The sequence below is a fragment of the Hemiscyllium ocellatum genome, chromosome 1 (assembly GCF_020745735.1).
Source record: "Hemiscyllium ocellatum isolate sHemOce1 chromosome 1, sHemOce1.pat.X.cur, whole genome shotgun sequence".
NCBI lineage: Eukaryota > Metazoa > Chordata > Chondrichthyes > Orectolobiformes > Hemiscylliidae > Hemiscyllium > Hemiscyllium ocellatum.
This window is the reverse complement of record NC_083401.1, coordinates 150,727,491-150,746,179: the sequence shown is the minus strand read 5'-3', so window position 1 is coordinate 150,746,179 and position 18,689 is coordinate 150,727,491. Positions and strand designations below refer to the sequence as shown.

General features: G+C 40.5%; 1 protein-coding gene across 1 annotated transcript in view; it reads right to left on the bottom strand.

Annotated features, from left to right (window-relative positions):
- Positions 1-2,593: 2,593 nt before the first annotated feature.
- tll1 (tolloid-like 1) overlaps positions 2,594-18,689 on the bottom strand; it is a 379,020-nt gene continuing 362,924 nt past the window's right edge. Inside the window, exons 21-22 of the mRNA XM_060832796.1 lie at positions 7,256-7,506; positions 2,594-3,408 (exon numbers count right to left, since the gene is read on the bottom strand). Of these exons, the coding sequence (XP_060688779.1) occupies positions 3,274-3,408; positions 7,256-7,506 (386 nt within the window). The 3' untranslated portion in view covers positions 2,594-3,273. The remainder of the gene's footprint in view (positions 3,409-7,255; positions 7,507-18,689) is intronic.

Here is an 18,689-nt window from a genome sequence, read left to right as displayed (position 1 = left end):
AACACACAGTGCCAATTTCTCCTTCTCTAACATAGCTGGGGCAATTATCACAATCCCTGTGGGGCAGTTCCAGAATGACAGTGCCTAACCGGGTGAACAACAGTCCTTTAAAGATACCATCAGCAAAAGGGATTTAGGAATTTCCTGACAGAACAAATTACTTTCCTCAATGTCAAGTGGGAGAATTGAGCTAGCGTCAGATGAGAGAAGTGCCTTAGGGTATGGTAGGTAATTAATGAAGTGAGTTTTGAACAAAAGCACTGGTGTGGTCTAAGCTCTGATGCTGTATTACCATTGTAAAGTCTGTTTTCTTTTCAAGTTCAGTCTGCTTGATTTTACAGCATGGACACTCCCTTTGTTCCAAAATTAACCCTTATTTGAACCCTCCTTCATCCTGGTTAGTTTAAGTGCCATCCACCGCCTTAGTCATTTGACTTAGCATTGTATTAGTCCCATCCCATTTAGTTGTAGGATTTCACTATCAAACTGCTTTCAGTATTAGTACAGCTTATTATAATTGTAGTTATTATTACAATTCATTCTTCTCAAGAATTTAAGTGGAAAATTTTCCAAAGGAACGTACTGCCTTCTTTCAATTAGATGCTGAATTTAAAAAAAAAATCTCCCTCAGGTGGGTCAAATTATTCAGTTTGTTGCTTGTAGCTTTTTCTAATGATAGTGTTAGGATCTACTAGAATTCAATTGGAATCATACTTGTTTTAAGTCCTAAATGTAGATTCAAAGCTGTTTCTGATGTAAGTTGGAGGCTACACTTTGAAGCAAGATCTGCCCATGTGTACACAATTATTTTTCCCTGTAACTCACTTTTTAAAACCTGAAGTATTGACTATGATCTAGTTCCATTGCCACCAGCAATAATAGCTCATTCATAATGCCATTCTTTATATAAGTGTGATGGAAGGTTATTAAATACAGAGGATATCATAGATGAATCCCTAAGTCCAGTAATGTTATGTAAATATTTCACATTATCTAACCAATCTTCTTCACAGGGAGCCACCGTAAACTGGAAATAATGATTTATGGCTTTAAAATTAAGATACCGTACAAATGATGTGACCTGGGATAAGTTATAGTTCTGACAAAGATCGTTGACCTAAAAGTTTAACTGTTTTTCTCTCTCCACAGATGCTGCCTGACTGCTCAATACTTAAGTCATTTTCCACATTGTTTCAAATTTCCAACATCCACACTGCAGGATATTTTGCTTTTGGATAAATTATAAATCGATATTCAGGTAAGTGTATGTAAAAACATATTTATTAGTGCTAGTGATGTTTTCATGGACTTGGGATATAATACAGATACAAATAGGTTAATCACTGCTAACTTAAGTAGCAATCTACTGTGTGTGAAAAACATTGCAAAGTAACATTTCTGCAATGCGGTTTGATCTTACTCCTGAATGTTGACCTGAAAGAGTCTTTTAATGAGAAGCTTCAAAAGCCACAATTGTCTGATTATAAACAACAGCAAAAAAAACCCAAAATGAACAAATAAGCTACATCAAAACAGATTCAAGTGGAACTTGGCACGTACTGTAACAATTTCACCATGCAGCCATAACACAAAAGTTGCACCTTGCCTTATAATGCCTTTGTAAATTAACACAATAATGCATATATGTCATAATTAAATGTCAAATATTATGGATTTCTTGGTGGAACATAAAAAGAATGGGTAGACACCAGTCGAGAAATAGGCTATTCAGTATTTCTATACATCAGTTACATTGAAACATTTCATTCTTATATTACTTTTAAACAGGTCACATGTATGAACTTTTTTACATGGCAAAAACTGATAAGAAACATTTTAAATTATTTTGAAACGTAGTCGCAGCCTTTTTTCACAGAGAGATGTGTTTGTCATGTGCAAGGATTTACAATTGATCATTCTAAGGCATTAATTATGTCAGTCTCCATAGAACTAGTGTTTTAGTTGCAATGATAACTTTATCTTATGCGCAAGCTTGATATTTGTCCATGTCCTTCCAATTATACCGAACTAGTTTTGACAAACATACAAGGTTCTCAAAGTTGCTGTCTCATAAACCCAAAAAGCTTCTGAACATGGAGTAGCACCATAAGAAATCTGTCCTATATTACATTTTTTGTAACTTTTCCATCCTTTCAAGGGTGTAATTCTTCTCTTCAGCTTTGGTTCATCCACAGTTTTAATAACACATCCAGTATCCCAAAATTGAACTTGAATACTGGGAATGTAGTTTACTTATTTAATCTTTATATTTTGTCTTGCCGCTGAAAATTGTAGCACTTCAGTTTAATTACAGATCATTCAGCACATGGAATAGCTAAAAGGGTGCTTCAAGGAATTGTAGCTAGCAATTTTTAAAAAGAATTTTGTGACCATTTGCTCACTCTATTATAGAAACACTATGTTTATGGTTATCTATTAATTTAATTTTCATACACATACAATTCATATGCTTACAACTTCAAATGATTTACATAATACAGTCCAGAGAATAGCTGCAGCCTGAAACCAGGTTTCATGATATCATTCTAAGTGCAAACTACCAACATATATATTAAAAAAAAGTATCCTGGGACACGCAAATAGCAAAATATAGAAAATGCTATCAGGATTTTCAAAGTTTTAAACCTGTTTTTGGTACTGAGGGAATTCACAGTTGCTACAGTGCTTGTCAGTATTAAGTCATGTAACAGAGAGACGTGATCACAAATGATAGCTTTTTTTTAAAGTGGGAAATAAGAAGACTGGTAGAACCCCATAAATTAAGTGGTGAATGGTTTGCCTTTATATTGTTAAATGACATGTTGAAAATTAAACAGTACACTAGAATACATCATTCCTCCTTTGCAAGTCCGGCAAAAAAAATCTGTGAATGATACAGAGAAGCTGGTTGTGGTCTCATGTAGGTTCATTCCTATGGATATTTTAGGTTGCTGAGATGAAGAGCAGTCTGCAGAGGGCTATTTTCAATGAATGAAGCTCTGCACCCTTTAGTGACCAAAGCCGACACAGCTCACAAACCTTCATAGTGATGCTGCTGGAATATAGTATCGTCACTGCAGCTGAACTCCCAGACTAACTATTAGTCTGCATTTCGCGTTTTCATCGAATCGTCTGCCAAGATACTTCACCATCACACAGGCAACTCAACAACTTACTTTCTTCAGTTCCTCACTATGGTCTCATTATAAAATAGTTCAGGTCGTTCTTGCTTTTGTCAAACAAAAAGGGAAAAGGAGGGTATTGAGGGTCAGGTTACTTTTTGGTCTGAAGAGCATCCTGGAATTTAGTGCTTGTATATCGTATATGGAATCCCTTTTTGTTAATTGTGTCATCAGAATGGAAATGAAGTAAAATTGCATTTCCTGTTGAATAGATTTCTTCAGGTGGCTGTAAAATGAAAAAAAAGTAATGATAATAGTAACTCTTTGACGATAGAGATGAGCGTACATAAAGCACATGACAATATCTTGCATTTTTACAGTGTCTTTAATATAAAACCTCCCAGGCACTTCATAGGAACATAATCAGACCGAAAACTAACATTGAGACATTAGGAGGAATCACTTACAGCTAGGTTAAAGAGTTATGTTTTGAGTAGTGTTGTATAGGAGGAACAAGGTTTGCTGTAAGCAGGGCACATGTGCAACCACATAGCGGTCAGGAAGATATGCCCAGAGAAGAATTAGCTCATGCACAAGCAGTATTTCCTTTAAGATGCTAGCTGGCCTGGTTGCATAGCATTTTAGAAAGGAGTCATGCAATGCAATAAATGGGCCACCCACAACAAAGGAGCCTGTTACAGGAAACGTTGATGGAGACACAGAGAGGTTCAGGAAAGGAATTCCAGAACAAAAGACCTGAACAGTTGATGGCATGGCTGTGATGGTGGGCAAAGGAAGTCTGGATGTGTTAAAGGCCAGAATTTGAGGAACACAAAGTTCATGACAAATTGTAGGATTGGAGTAGGTTTCAAAGACTTGGTGCAGAAAGATAGTGGAAAATTTGAACACAGGAATAAGATGTTTAAAGTTCAGACAGTGGTGGAATAGTGTCTATACTGGTCAATGAACAGAGCAAATGCTAGTACAGGTTAGGATGCTGACAGCAGAATTTTGAAGCTAGTCAGGAGGCCATTAGAATATTTGAATTTTGCCCAGTACGTCTGGAGGTATCAAATAAGCTCCAACAAAAGATGTACAGAATAAGCAATAAAGGCAAAATTAATGGTGTGAGCAGCAGATTGGTCTTTAATGCTATCTCAGCCAAAGAGGTTTTACTTTATAGTACAGAACTTGAGTATATGCTGAAACGAGGGGTTGAACATTTCAGGAAGGCTGGCTGTGGCTGTTCCCGTTCCTGTACCCCTTACCCTCCCCTCCTACACAAAAGTCAGTCTGAGAATGACCTGTATAGGTCAATTTCTGAGCAATAGGTTTCTGGGCAGCATTAACAAGTCGCAGTTGTGATTTCTGGGCTTCACTTGGGAAGAATTTCTACACTTTGGAGTTTCCAGCCAATCAGATTGTCTGGCAGCTCCAACAGACCTGTAAATGTCAGAGCTCAGTCATGGGCATTGTTGGGGTTACAACCAACTCCATAAAGGAGTCTCGGTGGATCGTGGAATGAGGTAATTTGGAGATATTTGACGATAAAGAATAGTTCTCATGCAGCACCTTGAATGAAAAGAGTATCTCCAAAGATTATACCCTCTTATCGTCCCAAAGTTTTAAAAAAATTTTTTATTTAAAAAGATACTTGATGTCCTTTCAATTTTTTTTTTAACAGTGGGTGACCTGTTTCGTCAGCACCTGCCCACATGCTATCACGGTCCACACTGTTGAAGCTTTTCAATGTATACTCATTGGAGCAAAGTTGGAAGAATACCAAATTTCAAAGGAATAATAATTTATACTATTTTCAGAAAGATACTGTTTGGTTGTTAAGTGGGTCTTTAGTAGAGCCATTGGCATTGAGAATGCACCAAAGAAATGTTATTGCCCAAGTTTTTGGTCAAATTCAAACTAGGCAGGTAGACGCTTTTTTTTATTACTTACTTACAGTGTGGAAATAGGCCCTTTGGCCCAACAAGTCCACACCGACCCTACGAAGCGCAACACACCCAGACCCAATCCCCTACACCTAACAGTATGGGCAATTTAGCATGGCCAATTCACCTAACCTGCACATTTTTGGACTGTGGGAGGAAACCACAGCACCCGGAGGAAACCCACGCGGGAGAATGTGCAAACTCCACACAGTCAGTCGCCTGAGGCGGGAATTGAACCCGGGTCTCTGGCGCTGTGAGGCAGCGGTGCTAACCACTGTGCCACCGTGCTGCCCTTGACTGATAAAGTCATTGTCATGGGAATGCCTCAGGGAGTGGTGTACCCAAATTCACGTTTAGCTGAAAAGACGCAATAGACATTTTCTCTTTTTGAAAAAAAACAGGGCCTGACAAAGAAATATATGCATCTTCTAGCACATTTAACTTAGATATATTGTAAGCCCAATTGCTAATCTTATATTCATTGTTAGTGTAATTCTTAGCAGAATTGTTTAGTGTGTGCTATCCCTTTGAAATTTGGTATTCTTGTAAGTCTGTCCTGATGAGTGCAGTGGTGCGTGTGAGACAAGGAGAGCCCAGGACCCTTCTCCCCTCAGTCTACTTTCCACATTCCCCTTTGATTTCTCCTATTCCTTCCCCCCTCCCCCTCCCCAGTTCTCCCCTGTTTCCCAATTCTCCCGATCGTCAAGATTAAAAGCTTTTCAGCTATTGCCTATAAAGTCACAGAGATGGAAGTGTCCAGTCTTTGCATTGTCAGCAAACCTGGAAAGGTTACTCTGGATCTCTTCATCTAATTCATTAACAACAATTGTAAATAATCCCTGCTTCGGAATAACTAGGGATTGACAATAAATGTTGGCCTCGTCTTCATTGAAGTCTATATCCCATGAAAGAATGCTAAAAATGCTGGTCTCACCAGCAATGTCCATATCCTCAGAATCAATACATTTAGAAAATGAATATTGCAGACAGTTTCTATGAAAATAAATTCTGTCTGAGAGTTTTATAAGTATTACTTTTGTTAAAAACCTTCTGTTCGCATAAATTGCTTTTGAGGCTCTTGAAGATTAATCCTGTGAGCACATTTGGGTCCATGAAAATACTTTACATCAAAAAATATTTCAACAATGTCAATTTTGGTTTTTTTTATTTGTATTTCAATCTTATCATCTTCAGTATTTGTAATTTTGTATTTCCATTGTATCTCTTAAAACTTCATATGTATAAAATTCAGTGAATGCTATATTTTATTGTTTAATATGGATTAATGCTGCTATGACATAGCGCTAGTGCAAAGTATGCAAGGAAACAATGACCCTCAATTCATGTGGGGTTCTACTTCAAGGATATTGACAGTAACTTGGTCTAAGTAGGTGCAAATGGTGTACAGAGGAACCTTGATTATCCGAAGGACACGGGCTGGGAGTATTTCATTTGGTTAATCAAATTCCAGATAATCGAATGTCGACTAACATAGTTTAGCCAAGTACTGGGACCTTGCAGTTTTGTCGAATAATCCAATAATATCCGAATAATCCATTTGGATAACCGAATGCCAGATAATCGAGGTTCCTCTGTACTTAATGAGCTGCCAAGGGGAGTGGTGGCGCTGATACAATTAGAACATTTAAATGACATCTGGATGGGTATATGAATAGGAAAGGTTAAGAGGGATATGGGCCAAATGCAACTAGATTTATTTAGTATATCTGGTTAGCATGGATGAGTTAAACCGAAGGGCTTGTTCCCATGCTGTTATCTCTCTGACTCTATGACTTGAACACAGTTAATCACATCATTTCTCCAGAGATTTTCAAATCTTCCGTCAACATTATAGAGGGTTAATTGGGCCTCTACAGAAATTCAAGGTCAATTTATTTTATTTAAAGAAAATCTGGATATATACATTAGGGACAAGGGGATAGAAAGGTTTGTTTAGGTAACAAAAGGTACACTTGGAACATTAAGACAGGCATACACTTGTGGACTGAATTACCTGTGTGTGTGTTGTAAAATGTGTGTAATTCTATTCTTAATTTTCTTAACAATGTAGTTAAACCCAATAAGTAAAATTCATCAGTATCACAACCAATTCTTAGAATGATTAATGTTAGCAAATAGCCAGTGTATAACAACCTGCTAATCCATTGAATATGTTATGTTTCTTACCCCTGATCCACAGAATTGTCCAAGCCTTGAAGCCGTGGTATCGAATCCATCAAATAGCTCAATAAAGTCATAACCACAGTCAGCTTCCACTTCCACTTCAAACGTTTGGAATGATAATTCAACTCCATAACCTTTCTCTGCTACAATCTGCCACTCACAGTCCACTTGTCCTGGGTAGTTATTGTCTCCGAACTGAGCATGGGAATACAGATCCTTGGATTTTATCTCAGCCTTCAGCCTCCCACCACATTCTAAAACAAAGAATTCACAATGGTATTACAAATTCATACTGTACCACATCCCTTCACGAGATCACAATCACAGATGTGCAAGGCCACATGACCCAGCATATTTCACACATTAATGCCCCACTAAAACAGCATCCAATTGTTCTATAAATGCCCAAGGAGATTGAACCCGCCACTATTCAATCTTAAGATCTATTTCATTCGATGATCATTGTCTTTTGAATCTCCTGATCTGTCTTCAATTTGACACGTACTCCCTGCTTTACTTTGACAATTCAGTTTACAATAACTTTCCAAATATAACCCTTTCCATAGCATTTACTATCTAATATCAAACCGAATTTTGGCATACACAAGTGATATTGAACAAGGTGGCTCAGTGGTTAGCACTGCTGTCTCACAGTGCCAGGGACCCGGGTTCAGTTCCTGCCTTGGGCGAATGGCTGTATAGAGTTTGCACATTCTCCCAGTGTCGGTGTGGGTTTGCTCCGGTTTTCCTCCCACAATCTAAAGTTGCGCTGATCAGGTGAATTTGCCATGCTAAATTGCCCACAGTGTTAGATGCATTAGTCAGGGGTAAAGAGAGGGTAGGGGAATAGGTCTGGGCGGGTTACTCTTTGGAGGGTCGGTGTGGGCTTGTTGGGCCCTGTTTCCATATTGTAGGCAACCTAATCTAAAAACAATCAACACATTACAGCATGGTTCAGCAGCTCTGTTGCGTTGAGTCAGTAGGTTCTGGGTTTAACTCCTTCTCCAGTTGACTCAAATACAAAACCCAGGCCCATGCTCCAGAGCAATAACAAGGGAGTACCGCTTGTTGGAGGTGTCATTATTTGGATGGGTCTTTAAGTGGACAGAATAGAATAGTAACTTATTGTCACTTGTATTTGTACAAAAAAATACAGTGAAAACTATTAAGCCAGCATACTCTTGCATCTATACTAATGACAGAAATCATATTAAAAAAACATTAAGACAAAGTCCATCTTTGTCAATTCATGGCTTATGGTCAAATAAAAGACAGGAACCACATTTTCCATTGCTTCAAAAACCACCATCAGCGCTGCTGAATTAGGCCAGCTTCTAACACTTTCTGTTTGTATTTCATAAATAAATGACCATGTGTATTACCAGATTCAGGTAAGACAGTAAAGTGGGTCAACATTTAATACCATTAGGCATTTCGACAGATGAACAATGTTCAAGGCAACATTTTGCATCTCATCACTATCTGTTATTCAATAAATCAGGATGAATCAACTGCAAATGATTGTTGGAAAGGTGTTTTAATATTCGCTCTTGTTTGTGTTGCGTCCAGGCCAATGGTCAAAAGCTGAAAAATAGGATTAGCAATGGACAGTTTTTTTTTTAACTGACATGGACATAATGGCCAATGGACTCCTTCTGTGCTATAAATCTCCATGACTTCTCACCCCCTATAGCTTAACCCTGTCATGCATAACTTCAGCAGAGCATCCACAATAAACAGTCTTCACCTACCAGTACTCAAAGCATTTCTAAAAAAGAGAATCACAAAATGAGGTATGGTGATTCAACTAAACCTGCTTCACTCTTAATTAGCATGATGGCCTTCACAGGTACATATTGATAAGTTTCTGAAGAACTGAATCTATAGTTCCTAAGAAAGATTATTAAATGTGAAATGGGAATATTTTGCTAATAGGAAGACAAATATTTCTTACAATTAAGAAAGAATCACAGAAAATTAGAACATTCATAAAAATATAAGAAGAACAAAGAACATTATAGCACAGGAACAGGCCCTTCAGCCCTCCAAGCCTGCGCCGATCCAGATCCTCTATCTAAACCTGCCGTCTATTTTCTAAGGATCTGTATCCCTCTGCTCCCTGTCCATCTCTGTCTAGATACATTTTAAATGACGCTATCGTGCTCACCTCTACCACCTCCGCTGGCAACATATTTCAGCCACCCACCACCCTCTGTGTAAAGAACTTTTCACATCTATCTCCCCTAAACTTTTGCCTTCTCACTTTGAACTCGTGACCCCTAGTAATTGAGTCCCCCACTCTGGGAAAAAGCTTCTTGCTATCCACCTTGTCTACACCTCTCATGATTTTGTAGACCTCAATCAGGACCCCCCCCCCCCAACCTCCATCGGTCTAATGAAAATAATCCTAATCCATTCAACCTCTCTTCATAGCTAGCACCCTCCATACCAGGCAACATCCTGCTGAACCTCCTCTGCATCCTTTCCAAAGCATCCACATCCTTTTGGTAATGTGGCGACCAGAACTGTACGCAGTATTACAAATGTGGCCAAAACAAAGTCTTACACAACTGTAACATGACCTGCCAAATCTTGTACTGAATACCCTGCCCAATGACGGAAAGCATGCCATATGCCTTTTTGACCACTATCAACCTGTGTTGCCACCTTCAGGGTACAATGGGCATGAACACATAGATCTCTCTGTACATCAATTTTCTCCAGGACTTTTCCATTTACTGTATAGTTCGCTCTTGAATTGGATCTTCCAAAATACATCACCTCGCTTTGCCCGGATTGAACTCCATTTGCCGTTTCTCTGCCCAACTCTCCAATCTGTCTTCTCTAACAGTCCCCTCACTATCTGCTACTCACCAATCTTAATGTTATCTGCAAACTTGATAATCAGACCACCTATACCTTCCTCTAAATCATTTATGTATTTCACAAACAACAGTGGTTCCAGCATGGATCCCTGTTGATCATCACTGGTCATGGTTCTCCATTTTGATAAACACCCTTCCAATATTACTCTCTGTCTCTTGTTGCCCAACCTGTTCTCTATCCATCTTGCTAGTACACCCTGGACCCCATGCGACTTCACTTTTGTCATCAGCCTATCATGTGTATCCTTATCAAACACCTTACTGAAATCCATGTATATGGCATTAGATTAGATTACTTACAGTGTGGAAACAGGCCCTTCGGCCCAACAAGTCCACACCGACCCGCCGAAGCGCAACCCACCCATACCCCTACATGTCACCCTTTACCTAACGCTACGGACAATTTAGCATGGCCAATTCACCTGACCCGCACATCTTTGGACTGTGGGAGGAAACCGGAGCACCCGGAGGAAACCCACGCAGACACGGGGAGAATGTGCAAACTCCACACAGTCAGTCGCCTGAGTCGGGAAATGAACCCGGGTCTCAGGCGCTGTGAGGCAGCAGTGCTAACCACGGCCCTCTCTCATCAATCAACTTTGTCACTTCCTCAAAGAATTCTATTAAGTTGGTAAGACATGGCCTTCCCTGCACAAAACCATGCTATCCATAAGCCCATTTTATTCCAAATGGGAATATCAGTATCTTCTCCAACAGCTTCCCTGCCACTGACGTCAGACTCACTGGTCTATAAATTACCTGGATTATCTCTGCTACCTTTCTTAAACAATGGGACAACATTAGCAATTCTCTAGTCCTCCGGGACCTTACCGTGTTCAAGGATGCTGCAAAGATATCTGTTACAGCCCAGCTATTTCCTCTCTCACATCCCTCAGTAATCTGGGATAGATCCCATCCGGACCTGGGGACTTGTCAACCTTAATGCCTTTTAGAATACCCAACACTTCCTCCCTCCTTATACCAACTTGCCCTGGAGTAATCAAACATCTATCCCTAACCTCAACATCCATCATGTTACTCTACTCTGTGAATACCGGTGCAAAGTACCTGTGAAAAATCACACTCATTTTCTCTGGCTCCATACATAACTTTCCTCCTTAGTCCTTGACTGGGCCAACCCTTTCTCTAGTTAACCTCTTGCTCCTTATATATGAATAAAGGCTTTGGGATTTTTCTTCAACCTGTTTGCTAAAAATATCTCATGGCCCCTTCCAGCGCTGTTAATTCCTCGTTTCAGATTGGTCCTACATTCCCGATATTCTTCTAAAGCTTTGTCTTTATTCAGTCATCTAGACCTTAAGAATGGTTCCTCTTTCCTCTTACAATTTCACCGGTCATCCATAGTTCCCTATCCTTGCCATTTCTATCCCTCATTTTCATGTCTCTCCTGCACTCAAATCAACCTCTCTTTAAAAACCTCCTACATATCAAATATAAGAAGCCTCATCAAGATTCATCTTTGTATCAAAGTCTCGAACTTTCTTGACAAACCGAGGCCCTACGAATGATTATTTGCAGATGTTTTAAAGCGCTAATTGTAATAGTCTATCTAATGTTATTTAAAATTACTGCCCATTTTTAAATTCAAAGAAACACATCTGTTTTGACTTTCTGCAGCTTTAATATTGATCTTATATTGAAGTTTGACAATGCAATTTTCTTAAGGTTACCTCAAATTGAAAGCATTGAACTATGTTGCTCTCTATTCATTGCAAAGGCATTGTGGCTGGCATGAAGCCCAAGGTGCACCAGACAACCTCCTCAGCAACATTCAACAACTTAACAAGTCATGCCGTAACTGTAGTTTCTGTACAGCTGCTACATCATGACTATTGTCTTGACAGAGCAGGAGAATTTCATAGTGATTTTTTTTATTTATTCAGCTGTAAAATAAAGGACAATTTTGACTTAGGACCTCATGCATTTGCTCTGCCTTCTCAAAGTGACAGTTGCCATATTCAAAGTTAGGCATTTGATAGACCCAGCCGAAACAGACAAACAGGCTTCTGTGCAGAAACTCTATGTTAAATTGTAGCACAAATGGGCAGACCCTTACATAATGCCACCTTTATCACATGGACAACAAAAAGTTAATTAATAAATAATGGGTGGTTAAAGAAACCACTGAAAGCAGTTCAGTGATTGGCTGCCAAACTGTTTTAATCTACATGGCTTTGGAGCTATAAACCATCAGCTCTCCTCCTGGATCAAAAAGCATTACTGCAGGTTATTGTTGCTGCAGCCTTACTTGCCTCTGTGTTACTGTCTGCCCCTCCCACTCTGCATCAGTGTATTTCAAGACATGCATGCGGACCAACCCAGTGTTTGCCTGGAATCTGTCAATCACCTCCTGACAAGATACCTCATGGTACCCATTGACATCTAGGAGAGCGCAAGGACTGGAGATCAGAGTCAAGAGTGTGGTGCTGGAAAAGCACAGCAGGTCAGACAACATCAGAGTAGCAGGAGAATCAATGTTTCGGGATTCCTGATGAAGGGCTCCTGCTCCTCAAATGCTGCCTGACCTGCTGTGCTTTTCCAATATCACACTCCCGACCCATTGACATCTCCATATTAAATTCAATTTAATTCTGATATCCCAGTCCAGCCCCGATATAAAACCATAAGACATAGGAACAGAAATTAGGTCATTCAGCCCATCGAGTCTCCTCCGTCATTTAATCATGGCTGAAAATTTTCTAAATCCTAGCCTTTGACTTTCTCCTAATAATCCTTGATCCTCATGAACCTACTTATCCCAGTCTTAAATATACTCAACGACCTGGCCTTCACAGCCTTCTGTGGCAACGAATTCCACAGATTCACCACTCTCTGGCTGAAGAGGTTTCTCCTTATCTCCTTTACTCTGAGGCTGTGCCCTCGGGTCCTAGACTCTCCTACCAATAGAAACATCTTCCCAACATCTACTCTGTCCAAACAACTCAGTATTTTGTATGTTTCGATTAGATCCCCCCTCATCCTTCTAAACTCTATTGAGTACAAACCCAGTGTCTTTAAACACTCCTCATACATTAAGCTTTTCATTCTTGGGACCATTGTAGTAAACCTCCTCTGAGCATGCTCCAGGGCCAGTAAACCCTTCCTGAGATATGGGGCCCAAAACTGCACACAATGCTCCAAATGTACTTAAAGGGCCTCATAAGTACATCCCTGCTTTCATATTCAAGTCCTCTCAAAATAAATGCCAACATTGCATTTGCCTTCCTAATTAATCACTCAACCTGCAAGTTTACCTTGAGAGAATCCTAGATTAGAACTCTCAAGTCTGTTTGCACTTCAGACTTCTGAATTTTCTCACTATTTAGAAAACAGTCCATTGCTCTATTCTTCCTACAAAAGTGCATGACCTCACACTTTCCCTTTTTGCACTCCATTTGCCACTTCTTTGCCCACTCTCCTAACCTGTCCAAATCCTTCTGCAGCCTCCCTGCCTCCTCCATTAACATAAAACAATAATTTGAAAGAACGATTAAAACTCAAGAAGGCTATCATTTCTGCAGTGTCTGTGCTGGCTCGTTGCAAGAGCAGCACACTTTGTCCCTTGCCCCTGCCCTTTCCCCCATAGCTCTGAAAATGTTTTCTCTTCAGATAATTATTTTAGGTCCTGACTGAATTGGCCTCCATCACTCCAAGGTAGTGCATTCCAGATCCTAAACACTTATTGCCTAAAAACGATTTTCCCCATGTTGCAACTGTTTGTCAATCACCTTGCATTGGCCTTCTGGTTTTTAATCCCACCACCAGTGAAAATAGTTTCAGCCCATCCACACTCTACAGACCTTGCTACGGTTTTGAACACTTTGATCAAATCTCCTTTCAACCCTTTCTCCAATTCACCCACATGCCTAAAGTTCTTCATCACTGGAACCACTATTAAAACTATTCTCAGCAATATCTTCACATCCTTCCTAAGGAGTGGTGCTCAGAACTGGATACAAAACCCCAGCTGGAGAAGCAGTCACTTGGTGAGGAAGACCTTTTTTTTAAATGGAAATAGAGAATAATGGGTCAAGATTAGAGTGGTGCTTGAAAAGCACAGCAGGTCAGGCAGCATCTGAGGAGCAGGAAAATCGATGTTTCGGGCAAAGGCCCTCCTGATGAAGGGTTTTTTGCCTGAAACGTCGATTCTCCTGCTCCTTGGATGCTGCCTGACCGGCTGTGTTTTTCCAGCACCACATTAATCTTGACTTTGATCTCCAGCATCTGTAGTACCCACTTCCACCCAGAGGATAATGGGTGTCTGGAATTCACTGCTGGAGGTGGTGGTGGAAGCAGAAATCCAATACTGTTTTAACAAGCACCTGGATCGGAACCTGAAGTGCTGCAAGCTGCAGGATGATAAGCCGTATGCTGGAAGGCGGGATTAGAAAGGCTATCTGTGTGTCTTTGGGTCACCATGGACAAGATAGGCCGAATGGTCCCCCTTCTGTGCTGTATCATTTCTATGGTGGTAATATCATTGGACTAGAAATCCAGTGGCCCAGAACTAATCCTCTGATGACAGGGATCTAAATTCAATTATTAAATATGGAATGTAAAACTGGTCTTAGGCAGTTACCATCAAATTTAGTCATCCCCTTTCGGGAAGGAACTCTGCCACCCTTTCCTACTCTGGCCTCTGGATCTACAGTGTTGAAACAGACTTCTAAATGCCTTCTGAAATGGATAAGTAAGTTTTTCACTTAAAGGACAATTCGGGCTGAGCAACAAATGCTGGCTTTGCTAGTGTTGCCAACATCCCAGTGAAAAGAATAATGGAAATATAAAGTTGAGACTAAGCCAACATTGTCATAAATGCTTCCTTTGTTCTCTGAGCACCATTTACTAAGACTATGATGCTTTATTAACCCCTCTTGCAAATCTGCTCTGCAACCTCCAATGATTTGTGTACACAAATCTACAGGTCCCTTTACTCTTGCACTTCCTTTGAACTCCGATTATTTCATAGTGTCTATCCTCATCCTTCCAACCAAAATAACTTGCTTCACACTTCTCCATATTAAATTTCATCTGCTACTCGCTGGCTCATTTCATCAGCCGATGCATGTACTTTTGAAACACTATGCCATCTTTATCACAGTTTGCAATATTTCCAGATTTTGAGTCACCTACACATTTTAAAACTGCACCCGGCACACCCAAGTTTGGATAATTCACATATGACAAGAAAAGTCTGACACTGATCCCTGGGGAACCTCCCTACAATTTGTAAAACCAGTCACCACTCATTTCCTGTTGGCTTCATTTGTCATCATTGCAACTGCAGGGGGCGCAGTCAACACACATGCAGCCACAATGTCCATGATATCACTGCAGCCTCAAAGAACCACTCATCATCTCCCTCCCAACCCTTGACCCTCTTGCTGCCTCACTCATAGCAGGAGGTGGAGAGAGCTACTGCAAGAGGACTCAGGAGTGAGGTGCCAAAGGGGAGGCCTGTGGGCAGAGTAGTAAGGGGACGTTGAGCAGAGGAGTGGGAAAAAGCAGAAAGGGGTGTTGGCAGGAGGCAGCACGGAGTCTGGAGCTGGGCTATGCATGAAGAGATGGAGTGGGGTGGGGGGGAGTGAAGAGAGGATCAAGTGGGGCAGCAAGTAGGTGATGAGTGTTCAACAGACAACAGGCACAGAACAATGATATCAGCGGCACTGTTAATGAAGCTGGAGATGGAGATCTCCTGTTCTAATCAAACCTGGACCTGGGACCCTGGTGCTGTGAGATAGCAATGCTGACCACTAAGTCACCTAATGTGGTGTCTGGATGTAGCACGTTCTCACATATTCAGCCAGCTGTGTATGCATACTGCCACCTTTCATTCCACGAGCTCTAATTTTGCTCACAGGCCTGTTACTGAAGTATCTTTCCGAGCTGTATGCACATCACATCAACCACGTCAATTTTATCAATCTCTTCTCTCATCAAAAAAATGCAACCCACTTAGCTGATCATGCTTAACAGCTCTGTGCTGGCTTTTACCTACTTGGCCACTTATTTTTGATGCATGTCTAATTTCTTGATCAGAAAATACAGTAAGCTGTTCTCTCTCTATTTGAAACCTACAGAAAAAAGATCACACAGGCCTGAAGTGATAAAAACATGCCAGACAGTAGTAAAGTACAAAAACAGAAAGCAGCCTTGAGCTGCTGTTTATTCTCAGCACGATTTAGAGAGTGAAGCACAGCTGTGTTTAGGAAATCTAATTTCAACATTTAAAGATTTCCACATCAGAAAGAATCCACCTTAATCAAAAAGTATACTTTTGCGTTTCAAAAATTGTGAACAACAGACATTACAGGAAACATATTCCACTTCAATATAGTCAAATTCAAAATATGCTAACACTAAAGCTGACAAAGATTTATCTGGAACACTAACTCTATATTTTGGTGCCAGTTAAAGTTCAGGCACCAGTCTCAGATGGATATCAATCTACAGCAGCTGAATGACCAAAGTGACACTGCTGGCTGCTCTGGTACTGTCCGTTGAGGGACAGCACACCTTTCTAGTCCTATGCCCACACATGTTGAGACCCCTGGAGCAGCTTCCTGTCAGTTAACATTTAAAGAGCTCAAGTTATGTTTCAACGAGCTCCCAGAGAACAATCTGTACTTTGTTAAACATGGCTCTGCTCAGGGCTGTAGTCATACTCAAAGTTCTGGAGGGTCTACATCTGTTCGCATGACTTTTCACTAAGTGATCTTTTATTCATGTCACAACACACAACTTGACTAAATGCGGACTCTGAAATTATTGACCTATGCTGTTTGAAAACTGTGTAATACATTATTGGTGCAAATACGGAGACTTCATCTTTGGTTTTACAAGAATCAGAGACCTGGGTAGCAACAATTTGTAGAAGACAAGAGATAGCCACCATTAATCCTTCCTGTTCTACTCTCGAGACTTTCTAGTAGTCTGTTGTGAAGGATAAAGGATAAGTCTTAGCAGAATAGACTCTTAGATAACAGGATGCAGTTTATTACACCTCAGGAACGACACACAAGTTACATTAACTCTAAGGTATATTGCCTATTACCTCACAGACAGGAGGTAAGACACATACACCTCCAACTGGAGATTCTGCTCGGTTCCATACTAGAAATTGTTCTGAACTGTCTAAGACTGCCTGTTGCTCCACCTAGTGGTTGTATTATATATCAGTGTTGTTGCAGTATCAGTTTAGCTCGGGTTAGAGTCATTGAGCCATAGAGATGTACAGCATGGAAATAAACCCTTCAGTCCAACTCGGCTGTGCCGACCAGATATCCCAACCCAATCTAGTCCCACCTGACAGCATCCGGCCCATATCCCTCCAAACCCTTCCTATTCATATATCCATTCAGATGCCTTTTAAATATTGCAATTGTACCAGCCTCCACCACTTCCTCTGGCAGCTCATTCCATACACGTACCACCCTCTGTGTGAAAAAGTTACCCGAGGTCTCTTTTATATCTTTTCCCTCTCACCCTAAACCTATGCCATCTAGTTCTGGACTCCCCCATCGCAAGGAAAAGACCTTGTCTATTTATCCTATCCATGCCCCTCATGATTTTATAAACCTCTATAAGCTCACCCCTCAGCCTCCGACGCTCCAGGGAAAACAGCCCCAGCCTGTTCAACCTCTCCCTATAGCTCAAACTGTCCAACCCTGGCAACATCCTTGCGCATCTCTTCTGAGCCCTTTCAAGTTTCATAACATCCTTCCAATAGGAAGGAAACCAGAATTGCACACAATATTCCAAAAGTAACACTTTCATATCTATTACTATATACAACAATAATTCATATTATGCCCAGGAATCCCTCAGGATTAATGCAAATTAAAGCCAAATAAACCATTCTTGTTCACTGAAATTTATAAAGATTGCATCAAAATATCAGATTTATCAGAAGTAACCATGTATTTTTTTTCTAAACTTTGTCTTCAGAATCCATTGTCTTCAGAATCCTTTCACTTCACAGTTAGCTGTTATCAAAACGGTTGAGATGACACCTTTGGTATTTGAAATGCTGTCAACGGGGTTACTATTTGGCTGTTCTTCTGAAGGCAACACTTTCTCGCAAGGTTTGTGAAGGTTTGTAGCTCAGGTTGAGGTTTAGGGTGTAGTTTTGCTCGCTGAGCTGTAGGTTTGATATCCAGATGTTTCATTACCTGGCTAGGTAACATCATCAGTGGCGACCTCCAAGTGAAGCGAAGCTGTTGTCTCCTGCTTTCTATTTATATCTTTCTCCTGGATGGGGTTCCAGGGGTTTGTGGTGATGTCATTTCCTGTTCATTTTCAGAGGGGTTGATAGATGGCATCTAGATCTATATGCTTGTTTATGGCGTTGTGGTTGGAGTGCCAGACCTCTAGGAATTCTCTGGCATGTCTTTGCTTAGCCTGTCCCAGGGTAGATGTGTTGTCCCAGTCGAAATGGTGTTTTTTTTCATCCGTGCGTAGGGCGATGAGGGAGACAGGGTCGTGTCTTTTTGTGGCTAGCTGGTGTTCGTGTATCCTGGTGGCTAACTTTC